The following is a 22,494-nucleotide window of genomic DNA, read 5'->3' on the forward strand; positions in this document are numbered from 1 at the left end:
ACTTTAGTAATAAGATTTGCAAAGGAACAAAAGGTGCTGTGAATCTACAAACTTCCAGAAGAGGTGCTGCAAAAAAAGTCAGTACAAAGGAGGCTTACGCTACAGGTCCAGCATTCATCCCTGAACCTTCTAGTTCTACTGGTACAATCGACTTCTTGGAGTACATGCCCGAATACTATTATTTTTCATACACAGAAACTTTGGTGAGTATTTACATACTTTACGTAAAGAATTTCTGTATAGTACCTATTTCATACTTAAATATCGGCTACCTTTGTTGCATCATGTTGATGTACAGCATTGCAGTTACGATTACAATTTTATATTATACGGGATGCTCGGGAACAGTCTGAAAACCTCGTAAGGGTTTTGCAGGGCAGGTTTTGCTGAGAAGCAACTGTTAAGAAGAAAATTCGATACGTTGCGCCGTTTCCGAATTAATTAGCATTGAAGTTAGCCAACAAGGCAGTTTACGCGACCAAATTCGAGCATCCCGCCAGAGAGGTGTCGCTAACGTTATTTTTGTTTGGTTTCCTAAAACCGAACAAGAGAGCGATACAAAAATTGGACATGGGACGGTAGTAAGGATCGAACTCGAGCCAAAGGCTGTGCAGTGTCGTGTGCTATCGTCTACAGTCTACAGTATGAGAACAACTGACACTAACTGCACGTGGCGGACCGCTTGCATTTTCTCGCAATTGCCGTATGGCTAACTTCAATTCTAGTTGACTCGGAAACGGTGCGACGTATCTAATTTTTTTCTTAACAATTATTCCTCAGCACAGTCCTCCCTGCAACACCCTTACAAGGTTTCCAGGCTGTTTTTGGCCACCATGTATAACTCAGTGGGGTAGCGAGGATGGTTTTTGCGGATAAAACTCCACAGAGCCCCACAGATAATGCGCAGTTACATTTATTGAACGGATTTATGGTCTACCCGACGGAGGCCCTAGCCACACGGCAACGTATTTATTTCATTATTGGGTAGTGCTGTAACATCAGTGTGCTTCTACCGTTTCTGATAGCGAAAGAGAAAAAAACTAGCGTCAATAAAATCAGCGAGCTTTTTAAAAAGTGAAGAACTACACAAAACCAAATCCTGTCAAAATCATTTTCATTCTGCAAGATTTCAATATCAGACTATATTTATCTTGCGATATTTATTATATCTTAAATTCTGCAATTAAATTTGAGCAGTTTTAGAGACGTCAATTACATCCAGCCTTTTTTGCTACAATAACGCCTTTTTAAGATGCCATCTAGCCACTATTTGAGAGTAACCGTTGTTAACACTGGCGGTGCAAAGCGGTGGCAGTCAGCGCCGACGTGTCGAGACTGCGATAACGCGTGGTAAAATAAAGTGAAAACACCAGCAGTCCTGACCACAGTTTTAGGAGGTTTTCCTTGGTTGTAAGACGAATGTTGGAACTGTCCCCAACGTTCTCCACATTGCCATTTGGGTGACAGTAAGCCCAAACAACCCACAACCATGGAAAGGAGAAGGAACAACCACAGTTAGACTGAGACTGGGCAGACGCCATGTGTGACGGAGAGGGACAGTCGAGCATTACGGAGGTTAGGGGTAAAAAAAAAAAATCACATGAAATCAGTTAGTACCAACAGCCCAGCTAGCACAATGACTGTGTGTAGGGAGTTAAAAGAATTAGGGTACGATTCTCAAGCGCTCCTCATAAGCCACGCGATTCTGTAGCCAGTGATAAGCGACGCTTGAGTTGGATTAGGGAATGACGCGTCTGGACTGTGGATGAATAAAACGGATGGTTTGGACTGATGAATCAGCGACACCCTGTCACAATCCATTGGAAGAGATGGGGGGCAAATCCCTGCTTGGCAAATTCCTGCCACCAGCTATAGTGCCAAAAGTGAAGTACGGAGGAGCTGGTGGTATGGTATGGAGGGTGTGGTCTCCTTATTACACCTTAAATATAATGCTAAATGTGGAAGATATTGTGTACTGCTGTAGTAGAGAAACAGTTCGGAGATGATTATTGTAACAGCATGTCGATGCACGCTGTCATAAAGCAGCATCTACGAGGGAATGAGCTGTGTAATAACATTCTTGAAATGGACTGGCCTGCCCTGCCCAGAGTCCCGACCTGAACCCAATGGAACACCTCTGGGAAGCGCTGGAACATCGACGTCTGCAGACCTCAGATTCCAACGTCACTACCTTCTCTTGTTTCGGCTCTTGAGGGGCTACCATTCCTCCACAGACATTCAGACCTCGCTGAAAGTGTCCCCAGCAGAGTTCAGGCCGTCGTAAAGGTGTAGCGTGGACACACCCCATATTAATGTTCACTAATAGGTGTCCGGCTACTGTAGATCAGACAGAGTAAGAGCGCGGCGTAACAAACGACCCTGCCTCATCCCACCAGTACTTGCAACACTGTGGATCTGGCTGGACCTACTCTTATCTCCTTGTGTATCCCACTCCGAAAACAAACAAGAAAAAGTGCCTGACTGAAAATGGGTTGCCGTCAGGAAGAAAAGCGATTGTGTATTGTGTTACTACGCTGTCGAGATGTGACAAGTTTATTTTTCGCAAAAGTGTAATAGTTATTTACTGCCAAAGCATGCATTTGCGGCTTGTGAGTTCAGTTTAACACGTGGAAGGTCATTGTCCTCTGGAACAGAAAATTTTAGAGTTAGTTCTGAAATGGAGCCCATTTTCAGTGTGCCAAGAAGTTTTACTTCAATATAAACGCCAATCACCCAAAATGACGGAACATCGCATTGGACGTCAGCCTTTAGAAAACAACCTTTACGTACACACAACTTTATGCATTACGACTGAATTAAACTTGCCAGGACCAACAGACTTACTCGTTCTTGCACTAAGGTTTAGCCCCAATGTCTTGTTCAAAACGTAGTTGTTGAAACATACATTTTAGGAATGTTTAAGGCATGCACCATGCGTTACTTGTGGCTAAAGAGTGGCAGCAAGCTATGATACAACAGAATTGTAACGGTAAGCTACAAGTAGCTCGCACTGCTGACGGGTGGAAATTCGTCTTCGTGAAAAGTTTGTTGTTCCGATTTTAATAACATGTTGGTCATCTCATCATTAAATGCAAATATAAAAGAATGGTTCAAATGGCTCTGAGCACTATGGGACTTAACTTCTGTGGTCATCAGTCCCCTAGAACTTAGACCTACTTAAACCTAACTAACCTAAGGACATCACACACATCCATGCCCGAGGCAGGATTCGAACCTGCGACCGTAGCAGTCCCGCGGTTCCGGACTGCGCGCCTAGAACCACTAGACCACCGCAGCCGGCAAATGCAAATATAGATGAGATTGTTATCCAGCAATGGTTGTCAAATGGTAGATGATACACTAATGTCGTCATCACTCTACATAAAATCATGTTCAGATCTTTCCAGAGTGTAACACCGAGCGAGGTGGCGCAGAGGTTAGCACACTGGACTCGGGAGGACGACGGTTCAATCCCGCGGCCGGCCATCCTGATTTAGGTTTTCTGTGATTTCCCTAGATCACTCCAGGCAAATGCCGGGATGGTTCCTTTGAAAGGGCACGGCCGACTTCCTTCCCCATCCTTCCCTAATCCGAGCTTGTGCTCCGTCTCTAATGACCTCATTGTCGACGGGACGTTAAACACCAATATCCTCCTCCATATCCAGAGTGTAACAGTTTCTTATCCATGCGGCCTTAAGGGTAACATACAGAGAATTCACGGGTAGTGTTAGAAAGGCAGTATTCTTGGCCCATTATTTCAGCAACCAACCCAAGTTCATTTGCTTACGAAAAGATCAGTTGGTCAGTTCTAATTCTTAGGACCAGCTCTCCTGAGCAAAGTTTCTCCCACTTCTCACGTGTTGACTGTCGCTACAAACGATCCCTGAACAAAATGAAGTGGTCAAAAAGAATGCACTGATTCTAAGACAAACAGTACTGTTGGCGACGTGAAGGTGTATGTCTGACACAATCCATATTAATGTCTCGCAGTTGAATTGCCAGAAGGTCTGACAGTCACTCAACAGACCTAGATTCGCGACTCTGGCATAGAATAGGGCCCACCCAGATTGGTGACAACTGAGAGGTTGCTTCAAGAAGGGCTCTGGTTCTCAGAATAGAAGTTGACGGTCGTCAGAGTGATGTTCAAATGGTTCAAATGGCTCTGAGCACTATGGGACTTAACTTCTGAGGTTATCAGTCCCCTAGAACTTAGAACTACTTACCTAACTAACTTAAGGACATCACACACATCCATGTCCGAGGCAGGATTCGAACCTGCGGACCGAGCGAGGTGGCTAAGTGGTAGCACACTGGACTCGCATTTGGGAGGACGACGGTTCAATGCCGCGTCCGGACATCCTGATTTAGGTTTTCCGTGATTTCCCTACATCGCTCCAGGCAAATGCTGGGGTGGTTCCTTTTAAAGGGCACGGCCGACTTCCTTCCCCATCCTTCCCTAATCCGATGTGACTGATGATCTCACTGTTTGGTCTCTTCCCCCAAACAACCCAAATCGAACCTCCGCTCGGCCACAGAGTGATGCGTTGACCACATTTTCCACCAACATCGCCACGCTCTACGGCACTATTATTATTGTTATTTGTATTGTATGGTATTACAGAGGGTGGATAAAAAATTAGAAACATCAAAAACACAACACATTACCATGCCTAATACGGTGTAGGAAAACCGTTAAGATTTAAAACAGCTTCCACTCTTCTCAGAATGGATAATTACAGGCTTCGTAAGGTTTTCAAGGGAATCTCATACAATTCTTTCTGCCGAATGGTGGAAATTACAGGTAATTATGATGGAGGTGGATAGCGATCACGCAGTCTTCTCTCCAAAGTACAACAGAAAGGTTCAATAATATTGAGATCTGGTGAGTGTAGTGGCCAGGGAAGATGCGACATTCATCCTCGTGCTTACAAAGCCAATCTTGGGCAATGCGAACTGTGTGAACAGGAGCGCTGTCGTCTTGGAACACGATAACCATTGCGGAATAAACATCGTACCCTGGGACTGACCTATTCAGCCAAAATAGTTACATGATCCTTGGCGGTAATGCGACCTTGCAGAAAAACCATGGGGGCAATGGAATAGTACGATGTTGTGGCCTTCAGCCCAGAGAGTGGTTTGATACAGCTCTCCATGCTACTCTGTCCTGTGCAAGCTTTTTCAACTCCGAGTACTACTGCAACCTACATCCTTCTCAATCTGTTTAGTGTATTCATGCCTTGGTGTCCCTCTACGATTTTTACCCTCCGCGCTTCCTTCCAATACTAACTTAATGATCCACTGATGTCCCAGAACGTGTCCTACCAAGTTGATCCCTTCTTCTAGTGAAGTTGTACCATAAATTCCTCTTCTCCTCAATTCTATTCAGTACCTCCTCATTTTATCCGAAGACAGTAACTTGTTATCGAAACAACAGTTACTGTTGATGACCGTGCAGCTTTTCCCTGGAATAAATGATAACTAACTGAAAACCTCAGCTGCCGACAGGTGTTGTTGAAATACCTCGATGTGGACAGCTGAAAATGTGTGCCCCGACCGGGACTCGAACCCGGGACCTCCTGCTTACATGGCAGACGCTCTATCCATCTGAGCCACCGAGGACGTAGACGAATAGCGCGACTGCAGGGACTTATCCGTTGCACGCTTCCCGTCTATAAGGTACAATACATATGTAGAATTGTGGACAATTGGGAATGTGAGTCTCACGGGAAGCGTCCTCGGTGGCTCAGATGGATAGAGCGTCTGCCATGTAAGCAGGAGGTCCCGGGTTCGAGTCCCGGTCGGGGCATACATTTTCAGCTGTCCACATCGAGGTATATCAACAACACCTGTCGGTAGCTGAGGTTTTCAGTTAGTTATCATTTACCTCCTCATTAGGTGAGAGATCTACCAATCTAATCTTCAGCATTCTTCTGCGCTGCCACATTTCGAAATCTTATATTCTCTTCTTGTCTTAACTATTTAATGTCCATGTTTCACTTCCATACATGGTTACACTCCATACATACACAAATACTTCCAGAAAAGACTTCCTGACACTTAAATCTGTACTAAGTAGTTGTTGTTGTTGTTGTTGTGGTTTCAGTCCAGAGACTGGTTTGATGCAGCTCTCCATGCTACTCTATCCTGTACAAGCTTCTTCATCTCCCAGTACCTACTGCAACCTACATCCTTCTGAATCTGCTTACTGTATTAATCTCTTGGTCTCCCTCTACGATTTTTACCCTCCGCGTTGCCCTTCAGTACTAAATTGGTGATCCCTTGATGCCTCAGAATATGTCCTACCAAGCGATCCCTTCTTCTAGTCAAGTTGTGCCACAAATTTCTCTTCTCCCCAATTCTATTCAATACCTCCTCATTAGTTATGTGATCTATCGATCTAATCTTCAGCATTCTTCTACAGCACCACATTTCAACAGCTTCTACTCTCTCCTTGTCCAAATTATTTATCGTCCACGTTTTACTTCCACACATGGCCACGCTCCATACAAATACTTTCAGAAACGACTTCCTGAAACTTAAATCCATACTCGATGTTAACAAATTTCTCTTCTTCAGAAACGCTTTCCTTGTCATTGCCAGTCTACATTTTATATCCTCACTCCTTTGACCATCATCAGCTATTTTCCTCCCCAAATAGCAAAACTCATTTACTACTTTAAGCGTCTCATTTCCTAATCTGATACCCTCAGCATCACCCAATTTAATTCGACTACATCCCATTATTCTCGTTTTGCTTTTGTTGATGTTCATCTTATATCCTTCTTTCAAGACACTGTCCATTCCGTTCAGCTGCTCTTCTAGGTCCTTTGTAGTCTCTGACAGAATTACAATGTCATTGGCGAACCTCAAAGTTTTTATTTCTTCTCCATAGATTTTAATTCCTACTCCGAATTTTTCTTTTGTTTCCTTTACTGCTTGCTCAATATACAGATTGAATAACATCGGGGAGAGGCTACAACCCTGTCTCACTCCCTTCCCAACCACTGCTTCCCTTTCATGTGTCTCGACTCTTGTAACTGCCATCTGGTTTCTGTACAAATTGTAAATAGCCTTTCGCTCCTTGTATTTTACCTCTGCCACCTTGAAAATTTGAAAGAGAGTATTCCAGTCAACATTGTCAAAAGCTTTCTCTAAGTCTACAAATGATAGAAATGTAGGTTTGCCTTTCCTTAACCTACTTTCTAAGATAAGTCGTAGGGTCAGTATTGCGTCACGTTTTCCAACATTTCTACGGAATCCAAATTGATCTTCCCCGAGGTCGGCTTCTACCAGTTTTTCCATTCGTCTGTAAAGAGTTAATGTGTACTGTGATATGGCTGCCCAAATCACCACCCTCCAGCATGTTTCGTTCTTGGAACGTAAACGCGGCTAGACGTTGGAAACAGTGTGAAACAAGACTCATCCGACCAAATGACTTTCTTCCATTGCTCCTCAGTCCAGGATTTATGGCTTCGGCACCGCGTTTTCCTGTTACGGGCATTTGCATCACTCACGGGTGGCTGTGGAACTCCATCTCAGACGTAATGTTCAGCTTCTTGAGTTTCGTGTCGTGTTGTTATGGTACTTACAGGGTTCGCGAGTGCTCCATTCAGTTCTGCAGTGACCTTTGCAGCTGTCGTCCTCTTATTTCTCGCCACAATCCTCTTCAACGACCGTCTGTCACAACCACCCAATACATACCTTCGTCTGTGTCGTGACTCGGCGGATGATGTTTTTCCACTTTGTATGCGATACGGTGTGCTTGCACAGGATAGAGTAGCATGGAGAGCTGCATCAAACCAGTCTCAGGACTGAAGACCACAACAACAACATGCGATACGGGGCCTCTTGGATCACCAAGCACTTAGGCTACCTTGGTTACAGATGTACCCACCATATGAGCACCAACAATTCGCCCACATTCTAATTCACTTAGATCCGACATAACGCACTCACAACCACACAGAACACTGTTCCGACCATGACTGACGCTTGCAACGTGTTAGAGACATTGCACAGGTTCGTTCTCAAGTAAAGCAGCGCAACGTGCAGGCATGGCTAGCGTCTGCATTTATTGCGATGTTCCCGTATTTTTGTCCAACCCCTTCATGTATACAATGTATTTACAAATTAATGTTAAGTCTAGATGGCAGCACAAAGTATGTCATTTCGCTCAAGCGTTTCTGACCGCCCTAAAATGCCTGGAGCGGACACGGGCGGGCTGGCCCGTATGTCGTCCAGCGCAGGGCGCGAGACACGGGATGGGTAGGCTGAAACCAGCACCGTCCACGACTCTACAGGTGGCTCGGTAGGTGAATGCTGGATTACGGACGCAAAGGTCTGGGGTAGAGTTCCTCACCCATCGTGAAACAAAAATCCCGATGAAATCTAAGGCCTCGCAACCCGACGAAAGAATTTGTCAACCTTCGCTAGATTTGTCAAATATTAGACTGTGTACGGCACTGTTTGACGTTTTTGTCAAACATAGAACGTGGTGACGCGTTTGAGAGAAATTTTGATCAACAGCAGACTTGACAATATGGTGGACGTTGTTTGTGTTGATGTTTTGCCACGTTTTGCGTAAAACAGTTTTAAAACAATTTATCACGCTCTGTCGTAAGTTAACTACGATAAATGGTAAAAACATAACAGCGCTGGAGATTACCAAAATGGTAGAGGTGTTGCGTCTTTCCCAGGAAGAGTTGAAGAAGGAAATAAGTATTCTACACACAAAGTACAAGCGGGTGTGCAATAAAATAAAATAAAATAAAATAAACGAAACTCTCTGGTGCTTTCGTGGATGTTGTTTATTTCCCGCGTTGTGATATTTTAATGGACTGTCATAAGAAGACCAAGTAGAAGAGAACAAATGTTTCTTATACTTGTGACTTCTTTGTCAATGTGAGAGCGAAATAACTGCAACGAGTTACTAAAAGTTTTACTGTGCGTTTGCAGAAACTTAATATAATCATCTGATACATTATTTCCTTTAGCAGATTTTCATGGGTATATTTCTCTGCCAATTTCAATCATGGATCACCCTCGTCTTTTTTACTTTTTCTTTTTTATGAACAGCGCTAAAGGCAATGCAAGAAATGCTTTGCCTGTATTGGTAGCCATTCCTACTAGTGTCAAAGCACTTCGCTAGTCGAACAGCGTCTGCTTCAGAAGTGAGTTTAAATTGACAAACTTTGCTTGTACGTGCATGGGGCTTTTGACAAGTCCGTGGATGGAAAAGAGCAAATTTCGCAAACAAGTTTGATCGTGTACGGGGACCTTTAGAATTTTTATCTGTCACTTATCACTTCTTTCAGTTCCGGGGTAATGTTTGTTAATGTGAAAAATGCGCTGGGCTGCACCGAGGTTTGGAGTCCATATGAAATTGTAGGTATTACTGTAAGTGGCTGCAAGAGTTTTGGAGGCAGACGAGGCCAAGAGATTCTACTGCCTTGGAAACGCAATGAGACATGACGGAGGGAGCTAGGAGGACATAAAAACAGACTAGTACAGTTAAAGAAGACGTTTCTGGCCAAAAGAAGTCTACTGACTTCAAACTGGTCTTAATTTGAGGAAACAATTTCTGAGAATGTAGTTTTGGAGTACAGCATTGGTTGGAAATGAATCATGAACTATGAGGAAACTGCGAGAGAAGAGAACAGAAGCATTTAAGACTTGGTGCAGTAGATCGATGTTAAAAATTAGGTTGACTGATAGGATAAGAAGTAAGAGGGTTCTCCGCAGAAATGGCGAGGAGAGAAACAGGTAGAAAACATCTCCAGTAAGAACGGACTGTATGATAGAACATGTATTAAGGTATCGGGGAATAACTTCCATGGTAGTAGAGAGAGTTGTAGACGGTAAAAACAGTAGGAGAAGACAGAGGAATGTATCAAACAGTTAACTGAGGACGTCGGGTGAAAGTGCAAGACTGATGATAAGGTTGGCGCAGGAGAGGAATTAGTGGTAGACATCAGACCGGTCAGAAGACTGATGGAAATAAAATCAGTTCACAGGTCCAACCGGACCGTTCTATCACAGAACTGTGATGTTCAAGAAAACCTTCGGTTGCTGTCAGCTTTATCTTTTAGGTCTAGTAAACACGTTTCGCTTAGCTCTGCCATCATGCACAGAAAATGTGCTTTCATTTTTCGCTTATGTTCAATTTTAGGAGACTAGCACACTGATTTGACACAAGACGTGTGACAGCTCCTAATGTCGTGCCGTATCTTCTTTTGCACCGCGTAGTGGAGCAGCTAGACGTGTCATGGACTCGACAAGTCGCTGGAAATTCCCTGCAGAAATACTGAGGCATGCTGCCTCGATAGCCGTCCATAATTGCGAAAGTGTTGCCGGTGCACGATATTGTGCACGAACTGACCTGTCAATTATGCCCCGTAATGTTGGACGGGATTCATGTCGAGCGAACTGGGTGTCCAGACCATTCGCTTGTGTTATCCAGAACGTTCTACAATTGTGGCCCGGCGACATGGTTCATTGTCATCCATAAAAATTCCATTGCTGTTTGGGAACATGAAATCCATGAACGGCTGCAAATGGTCTCCAAGTAGCCGAACAAGACCATTTGCAGTCACGTATCGGTTCAGTTGGACCAGAGGATCGAGTCCACAACATGTAAACACAGCCCACACCATTATGGAGCCACCACCAGCTTGCACAGAGCTTGTTGACAACTTGGATCCATGACTTCGATTTGCGTCACACTTGAACCCGACCGTAAGCTCCTACCAAATGATATTGGGACTCATCTGACCAGGCCACTGGTTTTCAGTCGTCTGGGGTTGAATCGACATAGTCACAGGAGAGGCTCTGCAGGCAATGTGCTATTGGCAAAGGCACTTGTATCCGTCGTCTGGTGCCACTGCCCGTTACCGCAAATTTGGCAGCACTGTCACAACGGATAAGTTCGTCGTACATCCTGTATGAATTTCAGTGATTATTTCACTAAGTGTTGCTTGTTTGTTAGCACTGACAACTCTATGCCAAAGCTGCTGCTCTCGCTCGTTAAGTGACGGCCGTCGGTCGCTGCGTTGTCCTTGGTGAGAGGTAATGTCTGAAGTTTGGTATTCTCGTCACACTCTTGGCACTGCTGTCCTGTGAATATTGAATTCCCTAACGATTCCCGAAATACAGAGGGGTCCAAAAAAACGTATCCACTGTTTAAAAGTCCATAATTTGCAAACTAATTGACGGAGTTGTCTCATTTTTGGTGAAAGTGTAGCTTAAAGTCCAATTTAAAGATATCACTGTAGGTGTTCGAAATGGTCACCATTAACATCCACGCACAAACGATGCCGCCGAACTGCAGCACGAACTACTGATTGCAACGTGTTCGGTTGGATATTTGTACATGAATGTACGATGGATTCTCGACATTCATACAATGTGTGTCGCTTTTGTCGATAAACGACGTCCTTCAGTGTTCCCCACAGGTAAAAGTCCAGAGGAGTTAGGTCTGGGGAACGTGGTGGATACTCCATAGCACCTCTATGGCCTATCCATCTTCCTGGTAGATTTTCGTCGAGATACGCCCTAACACGATTTTGGTAGTGGGCTGGGGCACCATCTTGTTGAAAGTAAAGTCTTCCGTCTCCATACAAGTCTCGGATGGCAGGTAAAATGGATGTCTGAAGCTTCTGAAGGTACACCTCACTGGTAACAGTGCCGTCAAAGAAGAATGGCCCAATCAAGCCCCGGTAAGACAACCCACACCACACATTTACTCCTGGCAAATTCACGGCTTTGTCTACATGGACGTTCGGATTTTCGGCGGCCCAGTAGATGCAATTGTGGCGATTTACTGTACCATTGACTTCCTTTCATCGAATGTAAGCCTTGCGCCAGCCATGTTTACTCGAGTAACTAAAGTGCGCGTCATTTATGACGGCGGCCGAGTTTAGGTTTGTTCTGCACATCTGACGTCACAAAACACAGTCAGCCAATGAACAGAGAACAACGTTGCCAGAGCTCGACTGCAGTGCAGAGAACGGACGAATGTCTTCAGTTTTAGTAACGTTCAGTCATAAAGTAATTGAACAAAAGCAATGTCTTGATAGCAGACTTTCTTTTATAGAAAGTTTGGAAAAAGCTTTATTTATACCAATTGCTTCATATTCTATTAATTAATTAAACCAAACAAGCAATAAGACTCCTAATTCAGGCGATAGCAAGGAAAGGTGTTTGTATCATTCTCACTAACCGTTTTTTCGCAATAAAGAACAGCGGTAATTGGTTTAATTGTTTATTTCCTATTGTACTTCGACGAAACGTGAGTAATTCATAATTATACCAACAGTGTTTGTCGGTATTTTGAGTGATATTTAAAGTCCTTCGGTAGATATATTGAAGGACGAGCTGCGTTAGCGTGATGGTTACAGTGTATGGCTGCTAAGCGAAAGGTTCTGAGTTCAAACCTTGTTCGATGCTTAATATTTTCTTTATTTAAAAACAATATCGAAGTGTCTTACTTCATGAATTTTATTCGTTTGAATGTAATTTTTTGAAATTTCTAGTGGCAACTAAAATCGACCATACGCTATGGACTTTTACCTCTGCAGAATCTTCAAAATTTCGTGCAATGGTTTACTACATCTATAACTGCGTTGATCATCGAAACAAAATTAAGTCATTTATGGGGGGAAGGTATCAGTCAAGAAGATGTGTAAAAATCAAATTTTTGGGCGAAATAGTTTTTGTGAAATCGAATGATAAAGTGTGTCAAAGCAGTAAAACACCATGTGTCTGCACAGGCGAGCAGTGCAATCATGACAAAATCGCGCACATCGCGGAATGTGGGGAGCACGTCTCTGTAGCAGCGAAAGGGTTAATGCGGCCGTGGTGGCTTTACTTCATAAACTGCGCGCTCCCCCCTCCCCCCCCCCCCCCCCCCCGCCCCCTAAACGTAAGTTTGCGAACTATACTATGGCGCTGCTTCTCTTGGCGCGTACAACTGGCAACGCAGCAATCTCCTGCGTCTGGGCGGGCATGCGCGAACCGCCAAGATAAAAGAATTGAACTATAGGTGCAACTAAGAACAAAACACTGACTATCTGGCGACTGTCATCTGACAAAACAAAACAACGCAATACAACGGTTGTGTGGCGATTGCCGGAACTACAAACTATTACACTACCAAAGATGAGACAACTCCATCAATTAGTTTGCCAGTTACGGATTTTTTAAACAGTGGATAAATTTTTTTGGACCCCTCTGTAGAATGTTCCATGCGTCTAGCTCCAACTACCATTCCGCGTTCAAATTCTGTTAATTCCTGTCGTGCGGCCTTTTCACATGAATCACCTGAGTAGTGTGTAAGCGATAAACCGCCATCTCTATATGTGCATATCGCTGTCCCATGATTTTCGTTACCTCAGTGTATATTCTTTTCAAATCTGCTGACTGTCTTTGATATTCATGCGATACAGTATTGTACTAATTTGTGCCTCCTTGCAAGCAATGTTCTGCGCATGTCGTAGTTCATCAGGACTAGTTGGATGTAAATCGTATAGCTGCACCTGGAAAGGAAACGTTAGCGACAGCCGCGAACATTCGCACAAGCCCCGCCCATTTACCCCCCTCCACACCTACCCCCCACCACAACAACCAAGAGCGCATCAACATGATCTTTGGTAGTACTCGTCGCTGTCGTGTTTTTGATCGTCGTTTTTTGTCCGCCACACCAACCAAGAGCGCATCAATATGGTCTTTGGTTGTCCTCGTCGCTGTCGTGCTTTCTTTCGTGTTTTTTTTTGTTTTACCGCGGTTGTTCATACTATCGGTGTTGTGCTGTTAGTACTTCTTAGCAGTTTGTGTAATACCGTCAAAATGAACCATAGATATGCACTCTCAATAAAGTTATCATACACAAGGTACCTAATCTTGACTGTTGTGGCCAACTGCTGTCAAAACTGATATCTAACAGACATTAAATTACGATAACATGACACTGACGAAATTATGTACATATGTTTAACAATAGGCAGCTCTAAAGCTCTCAAACACTGAAGAAGAACGCAAAGAAATCTCGTGTCTGCTATAAGCAAGCAATCATAAGAGTTCACAAGTAAAAATTCACCCGTTACACAGGCAAATATTAATGAAGAATGTCACTGTATTAATATCTGACTGCTTGCATTACGCATTTCTACATTATCCCACTCTTATATTCTTTAGTCTTAATGAGGTAATCAGAAACAAACCAAGACATCGATTTTGCCTTGTTTATGCACAACATTGACTTTAGACAATCGAGATAATGGACAGCATCCTTGGCGTTACTACCAGTTAATATTTCCCAACAGAATTTCCTATACTACGCGAGGTGACGGAAATTTGCGCTCATTGCAGTTAACAAATATCAGATTTTTTGATATAGTGCAGATGAAAGCTCATGAAATAAAAAAGACAGTGTGGATACCATTTTCATTTTTCTTTCTTATTGATGATTTTTCAACTCGCATATTCAATGAACATATTTCTAATTCTTTTCACAATGGTTCCGGAAAAACTGTATTTCGTACTAACTACTGATTTTCTCCCTTATTATGACTGGCATATCTGTGATACGAACAACTTTGATGTTGGAACATGCGGCAAACCATGGGCGGAGCTTAGGATATGGATTGGTGTGGAGGGGGGTGATTGGGCGGGACTTGTGCACCGTCCGGGGCTGTCGCTAACGTTACGTCACCCGGAAGCACCTTGCTTGTGGGCGGGGCTGTGCGATGCTGTGCGGCCAGGTACTTACCTCGTCGGCGAACAGGGGCGGCGAGCGGGTGTCGACGACTGCGTTAGCGACGGCGGGCAGCGAGTAACTCCGCATGTGCTGCCGGCTGCGCGACGGCGGCCGCCGCCGGTGCTTCGTCAACGTCTGCAACACACCAGCCGGGGGAGTCGAAAGACAGCCGGGAGTAAAGGCGTCTCTTAACACCCGAATAAACGGCTCCAGACACTGAAGCTCCAGGAAAGCTGTTACCTAGGGTTGTAAAACCACCGTAGGCTACCATAGACTATCATAAGCAGGCGTAGACTACGGTAGTTTTCCTAGTACACTACTGGCCATTAAAATTGCTACACCACGAAGATGACTTGCTACAGACGCGAATTTTAACCGACAAGAAGAAGATGCTGTGATGTGCAAATGATTAGCTTTCAGAGCATACACACAAGGTTGGCGCCGGTGGCGACACCTACAACGTGCTGACATGAGGAACGTTTCCAACCGATTTCTCATACACAAACAGCAGTTGACCGGCGTTGCCTGGTGAAACGTTGTTGTGACGCCTCGTGTAAGGAGGAGAAATGCGTACCATCACGTTTCCGACATTGATAAAGGTCGGATTGTAGCTTATCGCAATTGCGATTTATCGTGTCGCGACATTGCTGCTCGCGTTGGTCGAGATCCAATGACTGTTAGCAGAATATGGAATCGGTGGGTTCAGTAGGGTAATACTTAACGCCGTGCTGGATCCCAACGGCCTCGCATGACAGGCATCTTATCCACATGGCTGTAACGGATCGTGCAGTCACGTCTCGATCCCTGAGTCAACTGATGGGGACGTTTGCAAGACAACAACCATCTGCAGGAACAGTTCGACGACATTTGCAGCAGCATGGACTATCAGCTCGGAGACCATGGCTGTGGTTACCCTTGACGCTGCATCACAGACAGGAGCGCCTGCGATGGCGTACTCAACGACGAACCTGGGTGCACGAATGGCAAAACGTCATTTTTTTTCGGATGAATCCAGGTTCTGTTTACAGCATCATGATGGTCGCATCCGTGTTTCGCGACATCGCGGTGAACGCCCATTGGAAGCGTGTATTCATCATCGCCATACTGGCGTATCACCCGGCGTGGTGGTATGGGGTCCCATTGGTTACACGTCTCGGCCACCTCTTGTTCGCATTGACGGCACTTTGAACAGTGGACGTTACATTTCAGATGTGTTACGACCTGTGGCTCTACTCTTCATTCGATCCCTGCGAAACCCTACATATCAGCAGTATAATGCATGACCACATGTTGCAAGTCCTGTACGGGCCTTTCTGGATACAGAAAATGTTCGACTGCTGCCCTGGCCAGCACATTCTCCAGATCTCTCACCAATTGAAAACGTCTGGTCAATGGTGGCCGAGCAACTGGCTCGTCACAATACGCCAGTCACTACTCTTGATGAACTGTGGAATCGTGTCGAAGCTGCATGGGCAGCTGTACCTGTACACGCCATCCAAGCTCTGGTTGACTCAATGCCCAGGCGTATCAAGGCCGTTATTACGGCCAGAGGTAGTTGTTCTGGGTACTGATTTCTCAGAATCTATGCACCCAAATTGCGTGAAAATGCAATCACATGTCAGTTCTAAAATAATATATTTGTCCAATGTATACCCGTTTATCATCTGCATTTCTTCTTGGTGTAGCAATTTTAATGGCGAGTAGTGTAAATTTGGCAAGTTAAGATCGCAACCGCATTACCTATATGTTAGGTATGTTGTATACCTACCGGGCGTTACCTCCTTTCGATCGCTTTGTTTGCGTATGCTATCGGTGTACTCTTAGGTTTCCCTAGAAACCGGAAGCGGTGAAAAGTCTAGAACAATGGTCGTCAAACTGCGGCCCCAGGGCCGCATACGGCCCGAAACAAGTGTTACTACGGCCCGGGCTACTCAGCCGTATATTATAGTAATATGCTTTCAGTAGCTAACATCTGAATCCAGAAACTTGAACTAACGTTAATAATTTCTTGCTCAGTAACGAACAAAAAGTACTTACAGGGGTAGTAATATTTTAAGATGTGCTTAATTTTAACTGAAGTTGGTGAATTCGGCATTGAGCTAAGTTCATTGTTTGCGACAGTGGTAGAGCGGTATATAGCGGGGCCACTGCGGGGTTAGTAGAAGTGAGAGGGGGAATATTTTGTTGTTTGTCTTCCAGAGCTGACAACCCACATTCGTGCGCAACCAGCACCGGCCAGCTACTGTGATGTAAAAGGTCAGACGGAAGTAGCGTTGATTCGTCAATGCGCAGTATAGAGATGGCCGTCTTCAAATATGGTACGTGTTTGTCCAAGCAGTACGAAATCAAGTCAAGTGTATTATAATACAATGTAATGAATAAAAGATACATTACATTAAAAAGTTTTAGTAAACTTTTGTGGTCGTGTCTGTTATTTGCAGTTACCGTTATCAATTTATATAAATACTAAATTATGATTATGTAGGTTACCAAGTAATAGAAATATCGGTAGGGGAAAGTGTGGTCTAGTGGCCAGGTTTGGAAAAGTGGCCATTGCATGTTTTATGTCTCTAACAGTGTTACTGCCTGTCGAGAACTGGTCGCAATAATCCTAATACACAGGGCCATTGTTGTCATTAAGACTGATGGCGGAAGTTTGTTCTGTCAGTTTTTTAGTAAATGTTTTGATTTTGATGCGTCTGGTATAAGGTAAGTCTTTTATATTATCCTTATTACCTCACACTCATAGAGAGTAGTAGTTTTCTACAGTATCAGTGTTTCAACAAAGTCCAAAAGCCTACAAATGTAGCTGCTTGTTATTTATTTCATTTTGATAGTTTCTCCTGTGGAGCACTAACGCCCACATGGCGTCCGGTTAATATACTTTTATGTCCAGCATTGTATCCCTTTTAAAAATTTTGAATTAATTATCTTTTTTCAACCGTATCTGTTCTATTTGGCCCAATACAAAAGTCCGATTGAAAACGGTCTGCAGCAGCCGCTTGGCATTGCTTCAGACACTAGGGTGTGAAAATGACTAGAAAATGTGGCCGGAAATCAGAACAAAAAACATGGGATCCTGTTGCGATGGCACAGACCACAGTACCCCCATAGGTACTAAAAATTGGTTCTTCAGAAAAACGTATGTAGTTCCAATACGTTATTTTTTTAACTTCAAAATATTTGGAATGACATCTTATAACTTGTAATTTCAAAATTTGAACGTGGTATGCTTCTGTCCATAACGATGGTTTGGTGAAAACTGAATTTTTCTCCAATTCCCACCACCCCATACCAACCCCGTCTCCATCAAAAAAATTTGACGACCACTGGTCGAGAAACTGAATGCGGGTATGTAAAGGGCTGCGTAATCCTCGAATCATTTTTGTTCTACATAATTATCCTCCTGTCCGTTACTTAAAAATAAACTGTATCTATAGTAAAACTAAAATTGTCAATGTTTAGTTCAGGTTTTGTTCGAAAATTGTTGATTTATAACGTGAAACAAAGAATGTTGTAAAAATTAAAAAAAAATACAGATTCATCACATTGGCGACGCTAGGCGACGTAATTTCCTCGTAAAGGATAAAATAAAGAACTGCGAAACAAAATCCAATCAAACATCGCTCCAATACTTCGTCGATCTTAGATAGAACATGTTTCTGATATTCATAAACAATTTTCGCACTTATCAATAATAATGGGAAACTCTTCTCTTTCATCATGATGATGAACGTTCTATTCAGTACACAATAACAACAATTATTACACAGATTTTTTTACATCTGTGTATGTAAACTGTACTTGTACCAAAAGTAATAGCTTTGGATACATAAATGCGCAGAAGTTATGCGCTCAACTAATTTTTATTACTTATAAAAGACATTTTATGTTTAGTAAGTATATAGTAAAATGCACAATGGACTAAGACTGTACGATGTGTGGTTCTAATTATGTACAAAGCAAACAACCAAACAAACAAAATAAAATGTCGTTAGCTCCCAGACACTCTTACACATTCATTTATGTTCCTCTCCCTACCAGTGCTACCAATACTACCAGTAATCCTACCATTTACTATGTCATATACGTAGTGTACCTCACTGTAGGCTTCCGCCAACTAAATTTGACAAGAATAACGCAAAATTTACTGTCTCTCAATAATTTGGTAGTTATCTACTTGGTATTTTAATGGTAGATTACTTTTGTACTCAAGCAGTAAGCATATTGCAATAGTATAGGCAAAGTACGTCTTTTATGTTGTTAATGCGAAAACGGATGCCACCTCTTTGATTCAACGATATGAAATTACGAGGACTATGCGGAAAGTAAGGTCGCGAAATGGAAACCACAGTGAAAACCAAAGCTTTTTTATTTGCAACAGTTTGCTATTATTTGCAACAGTTTGCTACACCTTCCAGCTATTTCTCTAAATAGACTCCGTTCCGACTTAAGACATCTGTCGTAGCGCTGTACCAATTTGCCAACGCCCTCGTCAAAGATGGTAGCTACCTCCGCTTTCCGCCACTTCTCTACGCTGGTCTGCAGTTCGTTGTCTGTGCCAAAATGTTGTCATCACTGACAGCGGTTCGTGGAGCGTCAGTGGGAGCCAAATCCAGGCTGTATGGCGGGTGACCAAACAATTCCCGCGGAAAACGCTGCAGGGGCGTCCTCGTTGCCCCTGCAATGTGGGGCCGATAGTTGTCATGAAGAAGGAAATGTATGACAGGTACCTTATGTGGGGTTGCAAGGAATCAGGTGAAACCTCGCAGTGTGCACCCATACTTGGCGGGAGGCACTATTGATCTAGGCATCTTGATGTGCTCATAACTGAAAAGAGCGAAGTGACGCGATCGACTGGTGTACTACAGACTCTGCCCACAACATTTGTGCAAAGCTTCATCGGATTTTTACTGTCGTTACCATTAAGCGACCTATTGGGCCTTCCTTTTCGAACAGCCCTTGCACATTCTCATACGTTTAAACTCAGGGTAATCAATTGCAAAAAATATGGAGGAGGACAAAAAGTCAGAATATTTGAAAAAATGAGCTGGATATCCTTAATATCCCTCAAAATAAAAAAAACAGGGAATAAAATTTTAAAAAAAGCTTATTCAACTTTGTTGTTATCTGGAAATATTTGTTTACAGAAAATCAGATACTTTAAGTTAACTGATTTATTGCATTACTGGCAATAGTAAAGTCGAAGAAAATGTGTTTCGAAAGATACTTTTTTGCGTCTGTCGCCCAAAGTGTAGCCCAGGACCATTATATGACTAGATGAATGTGAGAAACCTCCTCGAACAAACCTCAAATTGACCGATAAAATCAACTGTTAGCAGCCTAGGATTGCAGCGAGGTAATCCTCGTCTCTCTTAATTTGTCACATTATTGTGCTGCATGCTAACCGGAACGCAGAAGTCGTAGCTGTGTGACTGCATGTGGTAGTGTACTGCAATGATAGACGTTGCGAAAGTTCCCAATCTGGAGAGAACATTTAGCGACATTGAAATGTCAACTTTTTTCCATTTTTTATAGTGCAGAAAATGGTATTTTGGTTTTTCTGCTGATGTGTTTTTGATTGATTATAGATGTACATACCTACAACATACGGTACCTGTATTCTTCCGAGTGTACTACAGTTAGTACGTTGTGTAAAAACTGAACGCAGAATTATCAAGTCGTCATGGGTTTTCTTTTTCCACAGACAAATGTTAAATTATCGTTGTGTCCGCGGACCCAACCGAATAGCGCGCGCGCCCTGCCGTCGCCTCGCTTGCCACAGTTTCCCGTCGCGACCGCCGGCGGCGCATGGCGTTGCCGCCGACCGAAGACGTCGCGCCATTGCTGAGCTGGGGCTTACAGCGCCCTCTGGCTACACGATATAACAGGAGCGCTGGCCCCGAGTCAGGGAGTCTTGCAGACAGCTCGTTGCAGTCGTCAGTGCTGTCGTTCGTTGTCTGGTTAGCTAGCTCGCTGTGTGATTCAGTATTGTATAACGACTTAGGCCACGAATCAGGAATATTCTTTGGACACTAATTGGAACTGTATCTACGGTACATTCTTCGCTGTCAATAAAGCTAAGTAACTGTTTTATACTAGCTGGCGCTTATTTTTCACTAATCGTTTTCCTGCCACCAGATTTTAGTCACGACCTGGTCACGTCCTACTCCATATCCAAATTATGGTTGCCTCTCCCGGGCAGCCATAAAAATTGTTATGATTCTGTTGTACATGAATGAGTGAGCGGGTCCCCGTGGGAATTGGTGACAGATGACAGGCACGTGTACAGCAGCCATGTTTATGTCTTGGGCATCGGCGACCGAATACGTGCCCCTTGGTGTTATGTCGACTCCCTTCTGCAGCTCGGTGAGAGCTGAATGAGGAAGCGACAAAATAAGATTGAACACATCTGTGAATGTTCGTATCTACTTTGACAGACCAGATCAGAGCCGAAACCGGAACTATATTAAGTAATCACCATAATTTCCCATCGGAGCCCAGTTCGAAACGGGGGTCATCATAGAAGGCAGTTATACTCCAGTCAGTGAGATTCCAGGCGCCGATGACCAGCGAAGGCATGTCTGGAGACGCCGGAGGCAGCGGTGGGAGACCAAGCTGATTGCCGTTATACGGCACGACAGCCAGAAGTGGTTGTCTGAAGTGCCACATCATTTCACAGCAGGACCCCTCTCCTTGTCATCTGCGGCACTCTTACAGCACAGCGGTACATCGACGATATTCTGTGCCCCGTTTAGTCGCCCCTCATGGCGAGCCCTCCCGCACACGGCGGGGTCTCCACTGCTCGTCGTCGCGCTTGCCGAACCCTACGTTGGCCAGCATGGTCGCCGGTTTTCTCCCCAATTGAGAACGTTAGGAGTATTTTGGCCAGGATCCTCCAACCACATTGGGATTTTGACTATCTAAAGCGCCAATTGGACAGAATTTAGAACGATATCCCTCAGGAGGTTATCCAACAACTCTCTCTCTCTCTCAATGCCAAGCCGAATAACTACTTGCATAACGACCAGAGGTAGACGGTTACTGACGAGCTCAATTTATGAAGCTCTTTCTCTTGAATAAATCATCCAATTTTTCTGAAATTTATGGGGACCTACACTCGACAGTGGGTAGGTTTCGCCAACTGATACCCGCCGGCTCACACAATGTGCGTGGTGCAGGCTGTGTTACTCGCTACGAGCTGAGAGTAGGACCGACTGTGCAGATGCTGCCTTTGTTTCGTGAGACGTAGCGGAAACCGCGGCGCACTACCTTCACGTTGTCACTGGGGGGTGGATTGCGGAAGCTGCTGCTTGGTTGCATGCAGCACCACCACTCGAACCGGCCTCTTGCCCTTCGGACGTGAAATGACGCTTGTACCGAATGCAGTGTACAGTTACGAGTCTACATCTACATCTACATCGTTACTCTGCGATTCACACTTAAGTCCTGGCAGAGGGTTCATCGAACCATTTTCACACTACTTCTCTACCATTTCACTGTCGAATGGCGCGTGGGAAAAAGGAACACCTAAATCTTTCAGTTCGAGCTCTGATTTCTCTTATTTTATTATGATGATCATTTCTCCCTACGTAGGTGAGTGTCAACAAAATATTTTCGCATTCGGAAGAGAAAGTTGGTGATTGAAATTTCGTAAATAGATTTCGCCGCAAAGAAAACCGCCTTTGTTTCAGTGACCGCCACCCCAACTCGCGTATCATATAAGTGGCACTCTCACCCCT

The 22,494-nt window shown here is 44.0% G+C and overlaps 1 protein-coding gene and 2 non-coding genes across 3 annotated transcripts in view; 1 reads left to right on the plus strand and 2 right to left on the minus strand.

Moving 5' to 3' along the window:
- The window catches only part of LOC126457652 (inactive rhomboid protein 1), a 284,568-nt gene that overhangs the window by 120,941 nt on the left and 141,133 nt on the right, over positions 1 to 22,494 (minus strand). The window contains exon 3 of the mRNA XM_050094140.1: positions 14,765 to 14,887. Coding sequence (XP_049950097.1) covers positions 14,765 to 14,887 — 123 coding nt within the window. The remainder of the gene's footprint in view (positions 1 to 14,764; positions 14,888 to 22,494) is intronic.
- Positions 5,546 to 5,619, minus strand: Trnat-ugu (transfer RNA threonine (anticodon UGU)). Its single transcript has one exon. It is a non-coding gene; the product is annotated as a tRNA-Thr (tRNA).
- Trnat-ugu (transfer RNA threonine (anticodon UGU)) lies at positions 5,733 to 5,806 on the plus strand. The gene has a single exon. It is a non-coding gene; the product is annotated as a tRNA-Thr (tRNA).

The sequence above is a fragment of the Schistocerca serialis genome, chromosome 2 (genome assembly GCF_023864345.2).
Source record: "Schistocerca serialis cubense isolate TAMUIC-IGC-003099 chromosome 2, iqSchSeri2.2, whole genome shotgun sequence".
Classification (NCBI taxonomy): domain Eukaryota; kingdom Metazoa; phylum Arthropoda; class Insecta; order Orthoptera; family Acrididae; genus Schistocerca; species Schistocerca serialis.